Below are 19,451 nucleotides of genomic sequence, written 5' to 3' on the forward strand. Positions count from 1 at the left end.
TCTGTCATCTTCCGCCTACGTTTAAGTTTCTTAGAGTCGTAATGGCGAAACATTCACGGAAAATGTATACCTAGTTAGAGGTTTTTGAAAGTAGATTACCCTCCTCTGGTCCAGGCTTCAGCAGGATAAATTTAAAAGTTTGCAGTAAATAGACTCTTCTGTGATTTCTTCTAGTTGAATTGTCTGTTATTTTGATGTTTCCATTTTTCGGTCCCAATTTCATTTTTCTTAATCAAAGTTATAATTGAGAAGTCAGAATAGGTAAAAAAAAAAAAAAAAAAAAAAAAAAAGAAAGAGAGAAAAAGAAAAGGAAGGAAGGAAGGAAGGAAGGGAGGGAGGGAGGAGAGAGAGAGAGAGAGAGAGAGAGAAAGAAAGAGAGAAAGAAAGAAAAAAGAAAGAAAGAAAGAAAGAATGAATCTAGAGCATTTTTTGTTTTCTTTTTACGGTTGTTCCACAGAGTGGGGCAATATTTTATATCCAGAGCCATGTGAAAAGTTCAGTGAAGAAAAGTTCCCTGATTTGGTGATATCGAAACTACAAATTTGAAACAAAAATTAAGTGATTATTTTAAAGGGGCACTTTTTCATTACCTAATGCCTACCTGTACAGTGTTGTCAGGGCTTGAACACTGTGAAGTGAAGAAAAATAGAAGATTATGCTTTTTAAAAAAAAAAAGGTCCTTTAAAGAGGTTTCTTAACCCATTTACGTGAGGCGTGCGGACACCGCCCAGCCCCCACCCCCAGGAGGGCCGTGGGTTTGATTCGGGGTAGCCGGGTTGCAGGTGTGATCTCCAGCCCCCATGGAGTGTGCGGGAGGCAACCAATTGATGTGTCTCTCTCCCTCCCTCCCTTCCACTCTCTCTAAAACATCAGTGGAAAAAATATCCTCGGATGAGGACTAACAACAACAACAAATAGGACCTTACTCAAAAGAGTTTTAGGGCAAAATGAATGTATTTGAAGAATCCATTTTAAGTAAATGAATCCTCTCATTTAGTCACATATAACTCTTTCTGCCTTTATAGGTAGTAAACTAGAGTATTAGGGATAGAAATAAGGTCTGAAGTTAAAGCTTGTATTTATATCACAAGGTTGAATTAAAGAAAAGACTTCGTCAGAAGATGGCCACTGCACAATTGCAGAGAACTCCCATGGTATGATGTCTTAAATTTTAATATATTTTAATTGAGCTAATTTTATGGTTTCTTGAAGTCTCAACTATTTTTATATTTGAAAACTAGAGTTAACAGTTTGAGGGTTTAGTGATATCAGGAAACTCCATGTTTTAAGAAATTTAAGATTTTTGCTGAACTATTTTGAATTAATGGAGAATTCAGTTGGATAATTAATGCATTGCCTTCAATGGCTGGTTCAGGTTCAATTTACATTAGGTATTAATGAATGCTGTTCTGTTGCTTTGATGAAATTATCATTCATAGCAGCCCACTCCTAGAAAATGAATGTCCATGCCGCATAAAGATAAAATTGTCATCTTTGCACAGATCTTGCATTACACAGTGTTATCTCTCTATTACGCATTTACAGCGGGCAAAGCGGGGCAAAGAGAACCTGCAGGGGGATTTTTAACATGACTCTTAAGCACTTTTTTTGTTACATTTAGGCTGCTACCCCAGAAACACTCTCACATCTTAGAAGCCACACTGTTTTCCTGGGGATTACTAACCACTATAATTAGGAATTCTTTGGGAGAGTACTGTGCTTTTGCAATTAGGTCTACTATAAGTTCAGAAAGACTTTTTTTTTTTTTTAAATAAATCTAAACAAAATGTTTTAATTTCCCTTGAATTTAGAGTGCATTGGTATTCCCCAGTAAGATATCAACTGAGCAGCAGTCTTTGCTCTTAGTGAAGAGGCTCCTAGCAGTTTCAGTATCCTGCATCACCTATTTGAGAGGAATATTTCCAGAGTGTGCTTATGGATCAAGATATCTAGATGGTAATATAATGTCTATTTTAAAACTTTCTTTAAACATAGTTATTTTTATTTTGTCTTGTTCTAAAACTACAATTTTTGACTTGGAGATTTTGTGTTTTTAATAACAGCTTTATTGAGATATAATCCACACACCTGACAATTTACTCATTTAAATTGCACAATTTGGTGATGTTTGGATGTTTAAAGAGGTATGCAACTATCACCATGATTGATTTTAGAAAATTTTGATCACTCAAAAGAAACTACACCCATTAAGTCACTCTCACGTCCCTTAAATTCCCCAGTCCTAAGCAAGCACCAACTTTCTGTCTTTTGGGATTTTTCTATTCTGGACATTTCATATAATTGCAATCATACAATATGTGGCCCTTTGTGGCTGGATTATTTCACTTAGCATACTGTTTTCAAGGTTCATCCGTATTGTAGCATGGATTAGTACTTTATTCTTTTTTATTGCTGAATGATAGATACTCCATTATATGTTCATACCACAGTTTATTTGTTCATCAGTTGATGAACAGTTAGTTGGGTTGTTTCCACTATTTTTACGATTATAAATAATGTCACATTTGTGTACAGTTTTTGTGTGGACATCTAAATAGTTTTTAAAAAGTATATTCAATACCTTTGAAAGCATTTAATCATAAATTTTTCCTCAGTCTTTTTTATTATTATTAATTTATTTAATTTTGTTACTGATGTTTCTCCTTTTTCTCCCATTGACACCCTCCTCCCAATCCTGCCGCCACCCCCACCTCCAGCATTGGTTATGCTTACATGCATATAAATTCTTTGGTTTATTCCCCCCCACCACCACCACCACCTCCCTGCTCTGAGGTTTGTCAGTCTGAATCGTGCTCCTTTCTATGTCTCTGGGTCTATTTTGGTCATTATGTTCCACAGATAAGTGAGATCATATGGTATTTGTCTTTCTCTGATTGGCTTATTTCACTTAGCATAATACTCGCCAGGTCCCTCCTTGTCTCAAAGGATAAGAGATCTTTCTTTCTTATAGCTGCACAGTGTTCCATTGTGTATATGTACCACAGCTTTTTTATCTACTCATCTTTTGATGGACACTTGGGCTGTTTCCAGATCTTAGCAATGATAAATAGAGCAGCTATGAACATTGGGGTACATATATTATTTCTGATTGTTGTATCAGGTTTCTTAGGATATATTCCTAGAAATGGGATCACTGGGTCAAATGGCAGTTCAATTTTTAATTTTTTGAGGAAACACCATATTGTTTTCCATAATGGCTGCACCAGTCTGCATTCCCACCAGCAAGGTACTAGAGTCCCCTTTTCTCTACACTCTTGTTGTTTGATGATTGGCTGATGGCAGCCATCCTGGCAGGTGTTGAGTGATACCTGCTAGTTGTTTTAATTTGCAACTCTCTAATGATTATTGATGTTAAGCATTTTTTCATATGTCTCTTGGCCATTTGTATGTCCTGTTTGGAGAAGTGTCTATTTAGTTCCTCTGCCCATTTTTTAATTGGGTTCTTTGTCTTTGTTTTGTTGAGTTGTATGAGTACTCTATATATTTTGGAAAGTAACCCCTTATCTGATGTATCCCTTTCCATTTTGATGCTTGGTTTTTTGCTGTGCAGAAGCTTTTTAGTTTGATGTAGTCCCATGTATTAATTTTTTCCTTAGTTTCTCTTGCCTTAGGCATTGTATTAATATAAATTCTGCTGCATGTGATGTCTGAAACTTTGTTGCCTACATTTTCTTCTAGGATTTTTATGGATTCACGAAGCACATTTAAGTATTTTATCCATTTTGAGTTTATTCTTGTGTATGGTGTAAGTTGGTGGTCTAGTTTCCCTTCTTTGCATGTAGCTGTCCAATTTTCCCAAAACCGTTTATTTATTTTTTTATTTTTTTTATCCTCACACGAGGACATTTTTCCATTGTTTTGTTCAGATAGAGTGGGAGGGAGAGAGAGCGAGAGAGAGAGAGAAACATCGACATGAAAGGGACACATCGAGTGGCTGCCACCCGCACAACCGACCAGGGCCGGGGACAAACTGCAACCAAGGTACGCGCCCTTAGCGGGAACCAAACCTGGGTCTCTCAGGACCGCAGGCTGACGCTCTAACCGCTGAGCCAAACCGGCTAGGGCAAGACAGCCTCTTTAATAAATGGTTTTGGGCCCTCGATTTCTTGATGTTAATTTTGTATCCTGCTACTTTGCCAAATTAGTTTATTAAATCAAATAGATTTTTGATGGAGTCTTTAGGGTTTTCTGTGTACAATATCATGTCATCTGCAAATAATGACAGTTTCACTTCCTTCTTTCCAATTTGGATCCTTTTATTTTTTTTCTTCATGTCTAATTGCTGTGGCTAAGACTTCCAGTACTACGTTAAATAAGAGTGGCGAAAGTCGGCATCCCTGTATTTTACCTGTTCTTAAGGGAAATGCTTTCAGTTTTTTGCCCATTGAGTATGATGTTGGCTATAGGTTTTTCATATATGGCCTTTATTAAGTCAAGATATGATCCCTCATTGCTGAGTGGTTTTTTTTGGGTTTTTTTTAATCCTCACCTGAGGATATTTTATTTATCTTCAGGTAGAGAGAAAGGGAGAGAAAGGGAAAGAAAAAGAAGAGAAACATCGAACCTGAGAGGGACATATCAACTGGTTGCCTCCCACATGACCCCAACCAGGGCTAGGGATGAACCACAACCTAAGTACATGCCCTTGGCCAGATTCAAACCCAGGACTTTTTCGTCTACAGGTGACGCTCTTACCGCTGAGCCATACTGGGCAGGGCTGCTTTCTAGTTCTTTAAGTTGTGAGGTTAGATAGTCAATTAGAAATTTTTCTTGTTTCTTGAGGTAGGTCTGTAGTGCTATGAACTTCCTTCTCGGGACTGCTTTCACTGTGTCTTATAGATTTTGTGTTGTTGTGTGTTCATTTTCATTTGTTTCCAGGAAGTTTTTAATTTCTTCCTTGATCTCCTCGGTAACCCATTCATTGTTTAGTAACATGCTATTTAGCCTCCATGTGTTTGAATGTTTTTGTGTGTGTGTATGTGTGGTTTTTTTTTAATCCTCACCCGAGGACATTTTTTTCTATTTTTTGTTCAGATAGAATGGGAGGGAGAGAGAGAGAGAGAAACATTGACGTAAAAGGGACACATCGAGTGGTTGCCACCCACACTACCCAACCAGGGCCGGGGACAAACTGCAACCGAGGTACGTTCCCTTAGCAGGAACCAAACCCAGGTCTCTCTGGACCACAGGCCCACGCTCTAACCGTTGAGCAAAAACAGCCAGGGCTGTGTTTTTGTTTTAATTGATTTCTAGTTTTATGCCATTAAGATATGAGAAGATGCTTGATATGATTTCAATCTTCTTGAACTTGTAAAGACTTAGTTTGTGTCCTAACATGTGCTCTGTCTTTGAGAATGTTCCATGTGCACTTGAGAAGAATGTGAATTCTGCAGTTTGGGGGTGTAAGTCTCTGTAGATACCTATTAAATTCATTTGACCTAGTGCATCATTTAGAGTTTCTGTTTCCTTGTTAATTTTTTGTCTAGAGGATCTATCTAGTGATGTCAGCGGAGTTTGAAGTCCTCTGCTATGATTATATTACTGTCAATTTCTCCTTTGAAGTCCTCCAGAAGTTTTTAAATATATTTTGGTGCTCCTATATTGGGTACATATATGTTTATCAAGGATATATCTTCCTCTTGGATAGATCCTTTCAATATTATGTAGCGACCTTTGTCTCTAGTTATGGCCTTCATTTTGAAATTTATTTTATCAGATATGAGTGTTGCCACCCCAGCTTTTTTTTTTATTTGCTTGGAAGATTTTTTTTCATCTCTTCACTTTCAATCTATGAGTCTTTGTTGTGATTTGGGTCTCTTGTAAACAACATATATATGAGCCACGCTTTCTTATCCAATCAGCTACTCTGTCTTTTGATCAGAGCATTTAATCCATTTACATTTAAGGTTATTATTGATATGTACTTGTTTATTGCCATTTTTGTTTATTGTGGTTCTATTTTTCTTTCTATTTCTTCTACTAATTACAGCAGTCCTTTTAACATTCGTTGCAGTGCTGGTTTGGTGCTAATATAATCTCTTAACCTTTTTTTTTTGCCTGGGAAGGTCTTTATTTCACCTTCTATTTTGAATGATTGCCTTGCTGGATAGAGTAGTCTTGGATTCAGATCCTGGTTATTCATTACCTTGATTACTTCATGCCATTCCTTCTGGCCTGTAGTGTTTCTGTTGAGAAGTCAGCTGATAGCTTTATGGGGGCTCCTTTGTAGGTAACCTGTTGCTTATTTTTGCTGCCTTTAGGATTCTCTCTTTGTCTTTAATTTTTGACATTTTAATTATTATGTGTCTTGGTGTGGGCCTGTTAGGGTTTTTCTTACATGGGGCTGTCTGTGCTTCTTGTACTTGTATGCCTTTTTTCTTCACCAAGTTAGATAAGTTTTCTGTCACTATTTCTTCAAATATATTTTCTGACCCTTGCTCATTTTCTTCTTCTTTTGGAGCTTCTATGGTGTGGATGTTGTTACGTTTCATTTTGTCCCACAGTTCTCTTAAGCTGTTTTCCTGTTTTTTCATTGTTTTTTCTTTTTGGTTCCCTGATTGGGTAATTTTTTTTTCTACCCTGTCTTCTAATTCACTGATCAGGTCCTCAGCTTCTTCTACTCTGCTGGTTATTCCTTCCAATGTGTTCTTTATTTCTACTATGTCATTCTTCGTTTCACTTGGTAGTTTTTCATTTCCAGTTGTTTGATCATCAGTTGATTGTTTCTATATCTTTACTCATGCTGTTGAGCTTCTTCATTATCATCACTCTGAACTCTACCTTCTACCTCTGATAACTTGCTTAACTGCATTTCATTTATCTCTTCTTTGATAGAGTTCTCTTGTTCTTTCATTTGGGATTTGTTTCTTTGTTTCACCATTTTGGCTGTCTCAGTGGGTTTTGGAGCCTGCCAAATTTTCCCTGTGGGTGTTGATGTTCCACTGGTTGTGGCTCCCTCTACTGGGTTTGGATGAGTGTGGGCGGACCCACGTTAAATACCACTGTCCCCTCAGTTTTTTAGTATAATTTCACCTGGCATTACTCTTACAATGATGAAGTAAATAGAAAAAGAATATTCTATAATTTTAGTTTCATACCATGGTAGTGTATATTCTTCTGTAAAAATAATACAGCCAGTTTATATATTATATTGCCCAGCACACAATAAGTATATAATATTGTTCTTAATATTGTGTACCAACTATGTGCTGGGTGATATATAAAACACTATGTTATGTATGATAACTTGTAATTCACATTACAGGCCTATGAGTTAGATATTATCCCTATTTTTTCAGATAAGGAACCTGGGAGAGAGAACTTCTCAGTCCTTTCCACTGTATTACATGTTGCTTCTTTGCAGGGCTCTAACCAGTTAACTTTTTGGCCTTTTACAAGTATTTTACTGAGATAGGGATCTATAGAAAATATTCTAAGACTCTTGGATAACAATGACATAAAAGCATTATGTCTAACTTTATAAGTATTCTATAGCTTTTTTTTTCTCTTATCCTCACTCAAGGATATTTTTCCAGTTTTTGTTCAGATAGAGTGGGAGGGAGAGAGAGAGAGAAACATCAATGTGAAAGGGACACATTGAGAGGTTGCCACCCACATGACCAAACCAGGGCCGGGGACAAACTGCAACTGAGGTACATGCCCTTAGCAGGAACTGAACCCGGGTCTCTTTGGACTGCAGGCCGATGCTCTAACTGCTGAGCCAAACCGGCCAGGGCTTCTATAGCTTTTAAAAATGAAAAATTTCTACCTATCAGCATGCACCTTAATCATTATGATGCCATTTTATAACAAGGATAGAAAGATTGCTAATTTACATATAAACTTTCTTCCTTTAATTGTATTAATACTAATCATCTGGAATTTCATTGACATTAATAATATACCAATAAGCCTGACCAGTGTGGCTCAGTTGGTTGAGTGGCACTCCATGCACCAATAGGTTACTGGTTCAGTTCTGGTCAGGGTGTATGCCCTGGTTGGGGCTGGAACCCCAGAAGGGGTCATGCGGGAAGCAGCCAATTGATGTTTCTTGCTCATGGAAGTTTCTCTCTCTCCCACCCTCTCCTTTTCTCTGTCTCTGAAAATCAATACAAACATATTTTTAAAAAATAATAATATACTGATAATACACAGCAGAGGAACATAATCTTCATTTAAATTTCTAGTTGTTTACTAATCTTAAGTAGCTCTATATTTATAATTTTTGTGTTTAGATCTTTGTGTCAAAATTCTGAGAGAAGATAAAAATTGTCCAGGATCTACACAATTAGTGAAGTGGTAAGTAAAAGAATATCTTACAAAAATATTGTTTTTTTATTAAGTCACACTTTTTTTGTACCTTGGATACATTTCAGTTTTTAACCCAATTTTAGTGATTCCCCCTTTAACACTGGATACCATTTTTGCAGGTCTTTGGATTTTTGCATTAAAATTTTCCTTTTTTTATGCTCCATGTGAGTGGGCTTCATTTTCCTGTTACTGTTCCCCACAGATACTAGCCATCAGATATTTTATATCTTCCCTTTGATCCATCGCAACATTTTATATTTCTACCACATTGTTTTATTTTATTATTTTAAGCTAGTTAATAAGATGGGAGATTTAATAAGAAACTTTTATGTTATTTAGTCATGAGATAATATGGAAATTTATTAAAAGAAATATTTTCTGGAAATGCATTTAATCTAAAACTGAATCATTTATTATTTTTTAGGATGCGAGGATGCTATGATGCTTTACAGAAAAAATATGTAAGTCGTTATCTCTTTATCCTTTTTTTCCCACAATTTATTCTACAAATGTAACATCAATTACCATGTAGTAAAACATTAATTTAAACTAACTTGGGCATAGGCCAGTCCAAATTACTGAAAAGTCTGAACATTTGAATATTTTAAAGACTCATATTAAAGCTAATTCAACTCATTTAAAGCTAATAGAATTAATAGTTAACAGATTTTCCAAGACAGTTTTGGTTAATTGTTAACACTCATTTGTATTAATAACACATTTTTTTTGTTGTTAATCCTCACCCGAGGATATTTTTTTTCCATTGATTTCTAGATAGAATGGAAGGGAGGTAGGGAGAGAGAAACATTGATGTGGGAGAGACACATCAACTGCCTCCCACACAACCCCAACCAGGGCTAGGAATCCAATCTGCAACCCAGGCACATGCCCTTGACTGGAATCAAACCCTCAACCCTTTGGTCCACAGTCCAACGCTCTAACCACTGAGCAACTGGCCACTGCATAACACATATTAATTTACAAAAACAATTGAATTAAAAAGTCTTTAGTTTATTCATTAGTTTCACATGCCTTCTATAATCTTATTTATACTAATAATTTAATAGCATATTTCTTCATGAGCATTCAAAAATAAATTTCCATTTGTAGCCTAAATTATATTGTCACAAATTCTGAATTAGTAAAATTTCAATTAATAAAGTTTTACTATAGACCCTGAGCTCTTTTGTATACTTAGTATATGTTTATATCAACATATATAAAGAAGTGAAGTAAAATTGTGAAAACGATAAAATTTTATCCATGGTCACTAACCTCCATCATTAAGGCATTAAATATATATTTTTATTTTTGTATATGCCCCTAGCGGGAACCGAACCCGCGACTCTGGTCCGCAGGCTGACGCTCCAACCGCTGAGCCAAACTGGCCAGGGCGCTTTTTTTTTTTAATATTTAATGTTTATTAAATATTGAGTGTCTGCTATGTGCTAGGCATATATTCTAGGTAGCAGGTTAAGCTAACAGTGGTCAACAAGATAAAGAGGGTTCCTTCAATAGGGGGAAAATAGTCAATAAAACAAGCAAATCAGATAATTTCCAAATAGTGTTAAATGCCATTAAAATGTTTAGAAAAAGTATGTGGCAAATGGAAAGGTGAAACAACTTTAGATGGGGTGGTTAGAGGGGCTACTGTGAGGAGGTGACATTTAAGCTGAGACTCAAATGAGAATAAACCAGGCAGACATTGATAATGGGGAGAGAAAATTCCTTGCAGAGCAGCTAATGCAGAGTTGAAGGGAATTTTGGAAAGTTCAAGTTACAAAAAGGCCAGTAAGATTGGAGTGCAATGAACAGTGTTAAGAGTTGAATGAGATGAGCCTGGGAGATGGGCAGGGCCAGAGCATTCTCTAGTGTAAATAAGGAGTTTGGATTTTACTTTAGGTGCAAATAAAAGTCATTTGATTTGTAACATTATTTGATTTATATGTTAAATTATAAATCAATCTGGCTGCAATTTAGAGAATATACTGTAGAAGAACAAGATTGAAATTAAGGAGACTAGCACTTTGATCTATTATTACAGTGCTGGTAAACAAACAAACAAAAAACTGGTGGCTTAGACCAGAATGGCAGAAGAGGAGAAAAAAGAAAATATATAGGATATATTTGCCAGTAGAACTGATTGGACTTGGTGGTGGATTGGTTCTGGAGTATAAGCAGAAGATCGAAATCAAAGATGATTTAGATTTTGACAGGTTACTTCAGTGAATGATTTCCTATGAGTCTCTGTTCCTGTGATCACAAGAGCCTCTTCCCCTTATTAAATGAACAGAGCCCTGAACTCTGTACTTTTTCTCCTTTCAAAATCAGTTTTCATATTGGTAAGGTTTAATGTATTTTTTTTATCCTCACCTGAGGACACCTTTCCATTTTGTTGTTCAGATAGAGTGTAAAGGAGAGAGAGAGAGAGAGAGAGAGAGAGAGAGAAACATCGACGTGAAAGGGCCACATCGAGTGGCTGCCACCCACACAACCCAACAAGGGCTGGGGACAAACTGCAACCGAGGTACATGCCCTTAGCAGGAACTGAACCCGGATCTCTTGGGATCGCAGGCCAACGCTCTAGCCACTGAGCCAAACTGGCCAGGGCTGTATTTTTCATAATATATATTTTTCTTGTAACTGGTAGTAATGCCCCTGTTTGCTTAAGCAAATAATATGAATTTCATCAACTAGTAATAGATATTTTAGGGAATAGAGAATGATATCTAAGGTATATATTGCTCTATATGAATCATATGAAGTCTATTTTCTGCAAGATCATTTCTTCTTAGGAATAAATGTTGAAATAGGACAGAATTCTTATGATCCATCATGAAAAAACATTTTATATGATAAAAGTAAGATTTTTGTTCTTTGTTGTATTTCAGCTAAGGATTGTTGTTCTAGCTGTAAGTATTTTTAAATTTCTAGCTCTAAATATTTTTAAATTGTATATTATTTTTAAAGATAGTCAAATTTGACCTTGCTTAATTAAATAATACTAAAACCAATTAATTATGTCACTTTATTCAAATAACTGATCTATTCAATAGAAGAAAAGTAACAAATTAATATTTTAGGAGGGGATTGTTTTGTATTTTATTTTGCTGAGTTCATATAATAGTTTAGTCTAAACAACTAATTTAGTTCTCCTTGAATGTTTAGCCTTATATAACTCAATTGTAAATTATTTTTATATAGGTATACACCAACCCAGAAGACCCTCAGGTAACTCTGCTTAAGTTAGTAAAGAAACATAATGCCTCTAATATCTAAAAAATAACTTAAAGTATAATATAATATCTTGTGCTTTTAATTGTGCTTTAATCAATTGACTTTCACATATATTTTCACATCTGAACCTCATTAAGACTTATTTTGAGGTAAAACAGGGTTTGTATTGTTATCTTTAAATAGATTAATATACATACTACAAGAGAGATTATGTGACTGATTCAAGGCCACAAAGTCACAGACCATTTGAAATAAATATCCTGACTTCTGGTTCTTTACACTATTTCTTTTATAGAATTATAAAAGGAGTTGAGTTTGAGAAAAATAAGAAACTCCTTAAACTTTGGATATTCATTCCAGTTGAGTCGCATCCACTGGCTAATCTGACAATTCAAGTAGGGATTACAAGCAATGAAAAGAAAAACCAGAAGACAAGAAACTAAGAGGGTTGGGGGAATCTCTTAATTGCTTACTATTACTAGGCTCTTTTCTTTGGAGTATTCTGTATGTTATCTCATTGACTCGTCACAACTTTAATGTAACTACCATTATCATCTCTACTTTATAGATGATTTGGTATAGATGATACCATTTATCATCTCTACTCTGGTTCACATTGGCAGAACCAGAATTTGGACTTAAGAAGTCCAGTTCATGATCTGAGTGCTTAACCATTACATTATAGCTGTTATAATACAGTGTTTTACTCAGTCATGGAGAAGCAGATTTTTAAAAAAGAAAGAACTGATCCCCATCTCTATGGAACAATGAAATATAAAGAATGTAATAAAAGTATTAGAACTTCAAGAGGGACGGGGATGTGTCTTTTCTTTGAATACTCATGCCTTAATATATGTCCATGGTGACAAAGAAAATTGTGTGGGCAAAGACAATGAATTAGTTGATTGTTCAGAAACTAACTGTTCAGAAAAATGTTCATTTATTTTCAGATGTTTTATAGTTGCACATTTTTTTTCTTTCAATAAAAGAGAAACCTTGCTGATGAACTAATATTTATTGGATGCTTGGTGTGCCAGGCACTTTATTAAGGGCTCTGTATAAATTATGCCACTTGATAAATAATAACAACCACCAATGAGATAGGTACTATTTTCAACCCCTTTCATTAGCTGGGGAAACAGACTTAGAATGACTTAAATGACTTGCTTGCTTGTGGTAACAGTATAGCAAGGATTGAAGTCTTATGCTTTGTCATTCTGCTAAAGAGATATGCTGCCTCCCTTACCTGTCCACTAAGGAATTCCTTCTCTCTGATATATCTAACATAATAATGAGTAGAAGAATAAATTTCTCTTCAAGATTGAAGCCCCAAATGCCAAATCATGGTAATTGACTACTGGGACCTTAAAGTTTCAATAGACCAATAGGGATTAATATGGCAGAAAAAATTATTAGGTAAATATTAAAAGTCATATATAGCTACTTGGCTCTCAGTACGGTATATTGATACATAACTGCAATGTTTTTAAGACAATTTCAGAATGTTACCAATTTAAATTCAAGTACACCAGGAAAGGACCAGTCATGGACTTTGTAAGGTATTGTTCTATAGGTTTTTTTTTCTATGACAGATTACCAGTTATTCACATTAATACTGTGTAGCTAAACTTCAGGATTAATTTTGAAAATTTTCAGACATCCCCAATTAGCCATTAAGGAGTGGCTGTACCAAATATTCTTGGAGTAGCTGCAAGCCAGGATTCTGTGGCTAGTTATATACTATTTTAATTGTGAAATAGAGCCAAAGAGTAGGAAAGCTATTGTATGCTTGAGTGACTATAAATATAATTAAAATCCATGATTTATTTCCTTTAAACATCTTATATAAAATGCATGTTAATGTAATGTATGTAAAATTAAGTTACTAGTTTATAGTAATGATATTAAATTTTTTATAATAATGGCATTTTATGGTTCCTTTCAACTTAACTTAATGCTATAATAGAAATAAGAATCTCAAATAGTAAAATGTGAAGCTATGTTATTAGCTACAGGTGTTACAAAATAATGTGTGATTCTCTTTTAGTAAAAATCAAAGCACTGAGTCTAGTATGTCATCTGCTGACACGAAGAAAGCAAGTATTCTCCTCATTCGCAAGATTTATGTTCTAATGCAAAATCTGGAACCTTTACCTAATGACGTTTGTTTGACCATGAAACTTTTTTACTATGATGAAGGTACTGTTTGCATTACATCCTGTTTTATTTGGTATCTGCATGTTTTATTATTATTGAAACTGTTGGTTTTTATTGAAATTACAACATTTACATTTAATATCAATATTTGAAAAAGAAAGATTTGAAAAAATGGGCTTTAAAATAGCACTGGCCGGTTTGGCTCAACGGTTAGAGCGTTGACCTGTGGTTCAGAGAGACCTGGGTTTGGTTCCCGCTAAGGGCATGTACCTGGGTTGCAGTTTGTCCCCAGCCCTGGTTGGTTCATGTGGGTGGCAACCACTCAATGTGTCCCTTTCTTTCCCTCTCCCTCTCTCTTTCTCTCTCTCTCTCCATCCCAATCTATCTGAACAAAAAATGAAAAAAAATGTCCTCGGGTGAGGTTAAAAATATATATATATATTATCTGTCTATCTATCTATCTATCTATCTATCTATCTATCTATATACAGGTTTTAAAATATACACAGACTTCTCCAGTGATGATAACATATCTATGAGAGGTACAGTCTTACTCATAGTTAAAGAAATGAAACAGTTAGATACCATTTTTCACTTATTAGATCAGTAAAATTTGTAAACCCATTATTAGTAAGGGTGTGGCGGGGAGAAGCAGGCATTTTTATACACTCTTGAGAGAATATGCATAGGCACAACATTTTTAGATGACAGTTTAGCAGTATTAAATTTTTAAATGCACATTATCTTTAATCCAGAAATTTTATAGCTAGAAAAGTATCTTTGGAATATACTTATAGAAATATGCAAGTTATATGTATATAAGGATTTTTTTTTAAATCTTTATTGTTGAATGTATTACAGATGTTCCTCATTTTTCCCCCATTGACCCACTCCTCCCCACTCCCGCCCCCCTCCCGCCTTTTCCCACACTATTGTCTGTGTCCATTGGTTATGCATATAAATTCTTTGGTTTATTTCTTCCCACCCCCCAACCCCTTTCCCTTTGAGGTTTGTCAGTCTGGCAATGAATTTCTACTTCTTAATCTCTTCACCTTTTTCACTCATTCTCCCAACTCCCCTCCCATCTGGCAACCAACAAAATGTTCTCTGTATCTATGAGAATGTTACTGTTCTGCCTGTTCATTTTGTTTGTAGATTCCATTGTCGACAGATATGTCTTCATTGCCATTTTGTTTGTTCATATATTTTATCTTTTTCTTCAAAAAGACCCTTCATCATTTTATATAATAACAGTTTGGTGATGATGAACTCCTTTAACTTTTTCTTGTCTGGGAAAGTCTTTATATGGCCATCGATTCTAAATGACAGCTTTGCAGGATAGAGTAATCTTGGTTGTAGGTTCTTGCTTTTCATCACTTGAATATTTCTTGCCACTCCCTTCTGGCCTGTAGTTTCTTTTGAGAAATCAACTGACAGCCTTATGGGAACGCCCTTGTAGGTAACTAGCTGCCTTTCTCTTGCTCCTGTTAAGATTCTCTCTTTGTCTTGAACCTTTTGCATTTTGATGATGATGTGTCTTGGTGTGGGCTTCTTAGGGTTCATCTTGTTTGGGACTCTCTGTGCTTCCTGGACTTGTATGTCTGTTACCTTCACCAAGTTAGGAAAGTTTTCTGCCAATATTGTTTCAAACAGGTTTTCAATTTCTTGTTCTCGCTCTTCTCCTTCTGGCACCCCCAAGATTCGAATGTTGGCATGCTTGAAGTTGTCCCAGAGGCTCCTTACACTATCCTCATTTTTTTTGGATTCTTTTTTCTTTTTGCTGTTCTGATTGCGTGTTTTTTGCTTCCTTATATTCCAAATCGATGGTTTGCTTCTTGGATTTACGTACTCTACTATTGAATCTGTGTAAATTATTCTTTATTTCAGTTAATGCCTCCTTCATTTCTGACTGTGTATCCATCATTTCTGACTGGTCCTTTTTTATGCTCTTGAGGCCCTCACTAAGTTCACTGAGGTTCTCACTAAGTTCATTGAGCATCCTTATAAGCAGTATTTTGAACTCAGCATCTGTTAGGTTGCTTATCTCCATTTCGCTTAGTTCTTTTCCTGGGGTTTTGTTCTGTTCTTTCATTTGGGACCTGTTTCTTTGTCTCCTCATTTTGGCCGCCTCCCTGTGTTTATTTCTGTGTATTACATAACGAGAGGTATGGGGCTCTCTGAGACCAGATGCTGCTTGTTTGAAAGAATTTAGGAAAACCTGAAGCAGGATCCAAGACAGGCCAATCCTATGGTTAAACAACTGGCAACAGCTTGGGTGGGCCTGAAAGTTGGGTGGGGCGGGGCCTCAGGGAATCACCAGGGCGGGGCTTCCAGTGTGAGCCAGGTTGCTGGAGTCCCAGATATAGCGGCTGTCTGCCGCCCCAGGGAAGGGCTCACCAAAGGAACAAAGGCCTCTGACAGCACGTTTGTCCCGGAGAAAGCCCCCTCTCCAGCCCTCGCACCAGTGCCAAACAGCTCAGTTCTTTCCTGTACATCTGTGGTGCCCCTCGAGCTGCCTCCCCTCCAAGCTTAGAGGGAGAGAGTCTGATTAGTCCGTGTGCGGGCCCTTTACGGAGCTGCCTGGGGCTCCAGCTGCCTCAGCCTCCCTGAGCCTCGGTTCCCACTGGTTTTTCCAGCCAGAAGTTATGGGGACTTCTCTTCCTGGCACTGGAACCTGAGCAGGGCGTCTGGTGTGGGACGGGGACCCCTCAATCCTCAGGGAGGACCTTCCCAGCCGAGGTATCCTCCTGATTTTTATCCGCCACATGTGGGTGTGGGACCAGCCCGTCGGGCCTTTGCCCCTCCTACCAGTCTCGATGGGGCTGCTTCTTTAATTTCGTAGTTGTAGGACTTCCATTCAGCTTGATTTCAGGCGGTTTTGAATGTTGGTTGTTCTGTAGTTTAGTTGTAACTTTGATGTTGTTGTGGGAGGATGTGATACCGTGTTTACCTACGCCGCCATCTTGACTGGACGTCCTAAGGATTTTTTTTATAGCATTGGTTAAAATAGGAACAAATTGAAAACAACCTTGAGTGTCCTTCTTTGGAGGATTATGTAAATAAATTATGGTGCATCTGCTGTTAGCTAAAAAGACCTCTTACCCTTTAAAAAAGACCTCTTACCCTTTGAGACTTCATGGAAGGACCTGGAAAGCATTATGCTAAGTGAAATAAGCCAGTCAGAGAAAGAGACAAGTATTGCATGATCTCACTTTTTTGTGGAATATAAAGAACAAAATAAGCTGACGAACAAAATAGATTCAGAGACATGGAAGTAGAGAACAGACTGACAGACCTCAGAGGGAAGAATGGTAGAAGGGGAGGGAAGAGATAAACCAAAGAATTGATATGCATACATGTATAACCAATGGACACAGACAACAGTATGGTGAAGGAGAGAGGGGAGTGGAGCAAGGAGGAGGGTGTCAATGGGGAAAAAAGGAGGGACATCTGTAATACTTTCAACAATAAAAACAAATTTTTAAAAATGATGGTGTGTCCTGGCCGGTTGCTCAGTGGTTAGAGCGTTGGCCCACGGACTGGAGGCACCCGGGTTCGGTTCCCTCTAAGGGCACGTACCTCATTTGCAGTTTGTTCCCGGCCCCGGTTGGCATTGTGTGGGTGGCAGCCACTCAATGTGTCCCTTTCACGTTGATGTTTCTCTCTCTCTCTTCCTCCCTCTTTCCCTCCCACTCTATCTGAAGATGAATGCAAAGATATCCTTGGGTAAGGATTAAAAAAAAATGATGGTGCATCTATATAATAGAATACTGTGCAAGCTATTAAAAAGTGTACTGATAAGTTATTCAAGAAATACTAAAATGTTTAAAATATGTTAAAAACATCTAGGCATGGATCTTATTTATGTTTTTAAGGATATATATGTGAATATATATGGAATATTATACATTTTCATGCATGATATCTTCTAAAAGAACGTAAAGTAACAACATAACAACAACTAACATTTATTGAATACTTACTATGTGCCAGTCCTGTTCTGAACATTTTGCACACTTTAATTCATTTAATACCCACAATTACCCTATGAGGTAGGTACTGTTATTTTCCCCATTTAACAGAGGAGGAAACCAAATCAAAGATGATAAATGATTTCCACAAGGTCACACAGACAGTCAAATGAAGGGAAAAAAATGGTTACCTTTAGAGAATAAAATAAGAACTTGGAGATAATAGGAGAGTGATTTTTACTTTTATTGTATACCCTTTATTACTACTTGAAATTTCTTCAGTCTGCATTTATTTTATAATAATATTCTCTTCAATTTCATGAGCAGCACAGTTTATACTTTCTTTTTTTTTGCAGTTACACCCCCAGATTACCAGCCTCCTGGTTTTAAGGATGGTGATTGTGAAGGAGTGATATTTGAAGGGGAGCCTATGTACTTAAATGTGGGAGAAGTCCCAACACCCTTCCATACCTTCAAAGTAAAAGTGACCACTGAGAAAGAGCGAATGGAAAATATTGATTCAACTGTATTATTTCCAAACCAGTTAAAAACACCACTTCAAAAAATTCTCATGGACAAAGATGATCTAGAAGATGAACAGGAGCATTATATATCTGTAAGTATATTTAAAGAAACATAAAGTATAATAGTAATACATGCTTATCTCAACGAAGACTTTAATAACTCATTAATATTTGTATAAATACTGTATCAGAATCAAAACTCAAGGTTGGAAGGGACCTTATAGAAAGTATAGCTTGTTTTAAAGGACAAATGATAAAGATATACAACTTTCTCAAAATATATGCTGGCTCTAAGAACCCCTAGATTTTATTGTTGTTTGAGGGCACTGAATTAGACATGTTCACACAGTGAGTTGCCATTTTCATCATTCTGGAATTCCCATACAGATGTTAGCATACATTCTGAATATGCCCCAACCCAGTTTACAACTTCAAAATGTTTAAAAACGTTTTGTCTTTATGCAAACCACATTATTCTCAGAAATTTAACAGAAAACTGTCTTTTGTTTTTGTTTTTTGTTTCATTGTTAATCCCCATTGAGGATATTTTTCATCGATTTTTTTTTTTTTGATCCTCACTCAAGGATACTTTTTTTCATTTTTATCTTCAGATAGAGTAGGAGAGAGAGAGAAAGAAACATTGACGTGAGAGAGACACATCAATTGGCTGCCTCCCACATGACCCCAACCAGGGCTGGGGACTGAACCGAAACCAAGGTATGTGCCCCTGACCGAAATCAAACCCAAGACTCTTTGGTCCGTGGCTGACACTGTACTGCTGAGCCAAACCGGCCAGGGTTTTTTCTTTTTTTAATCCTCGCCCAAGGACATTCCTGAATTTATCTTTAGATAGAGCAGGAGGGAGAGAAGGAGGAAAAGAGAGAGAGAAACATTGATGGAGAGACCCAGTACTCTCCAGTTGTGGGCTGGCACTCTGACAGCTGAGCCAAACCAGCCAGGGCTTCATTGATTTTTAAAGAGAGTGGAAGGGAAGAAGGGAGGGAGAGAGAGAGAGAGAGAGAGAGAGAGAGAGAGAGAGAGAGAGACATCAATGTGAGAGAGACACATCAATTGGCTGCCTCCTGCACAATCCCGACCAGGACAGGTATCAAACCTGCAACCCAAGTGCATGCCCTTGACTGGGAATCAAACCCACAGTTCTTTGGTCCAAGGGCTGACACTTAGCCCCTGAGCCAAACTGGCCAGGGCAAAAGCACAACTATTTTGAATG

General features: G+C 36.8%; 1 protein-coding gene across 2 annotated transcripts in view; it reads left to right on the forward strand.

Moving 5' to 3' along the window:
* The first annotated feature begins 1,096 nt into the window (after nt 1-1,096).
* HORMAD1 (HORMA domain containing 1) overlaps nt 1,097-19,451 on the forward strand; it is a 30,050-nt gene continuing 11,695 nt past the window's right edge. The window contains exons 1-9 of one of the 2 annotated variants that reach the window (XM_036273005.1): nt 1,097-1,154; nt 1,812-1,956; nt 8,256-8,319; nt 8,756-8,792; nt 11,223-11,243; nt 11,536-11,562; nt 13,060-13,127; nt 13,616-13,767; nt 18,053-18,312. In XM_036273005.1, coding sequence (XP_036128898.1) covers nt 1,122-1,154; nt 1,812-1,956; nt 8,256-8,319; nt 8,756-8,792; nt 11,223-11,243; nt 11,536-11,562; nt 13,060-13,127; nt 13,616-13,767; nt 18,053-18,312 — 807 coding nt within the window. In that variant the 5' untranslated portion in view covers nt 1,097-1,121. The remainder of the gene's footprint in view (nt 1,155-1,811; nt 1,957-8,255; nt 8,320-8,755; nt 8,793-11,222; nt 11,244-11,535; nt 11,563-13,059; nt 13,128-13,615; nt 13,768-18,052; nt 18,313-19,451) is intronic. The other variant, XM_036273004.1, reaches the window with a different exon arrangement.

Source organism: Molossus molossus, unplaced genomic scaffold (assembly GCF_014108415.1).
Source record: "Molossus molossus isolate mMolMol1 unplaced genomic scaffold, mMolMol1.p scaffold_m16_p_20, whole genome shotgun sequence".
NCBI lineage: Eukaryota > Metazoa > Chordata > Mammalia > Chiroptera > Molossidae > Molossus > Molossus molossus.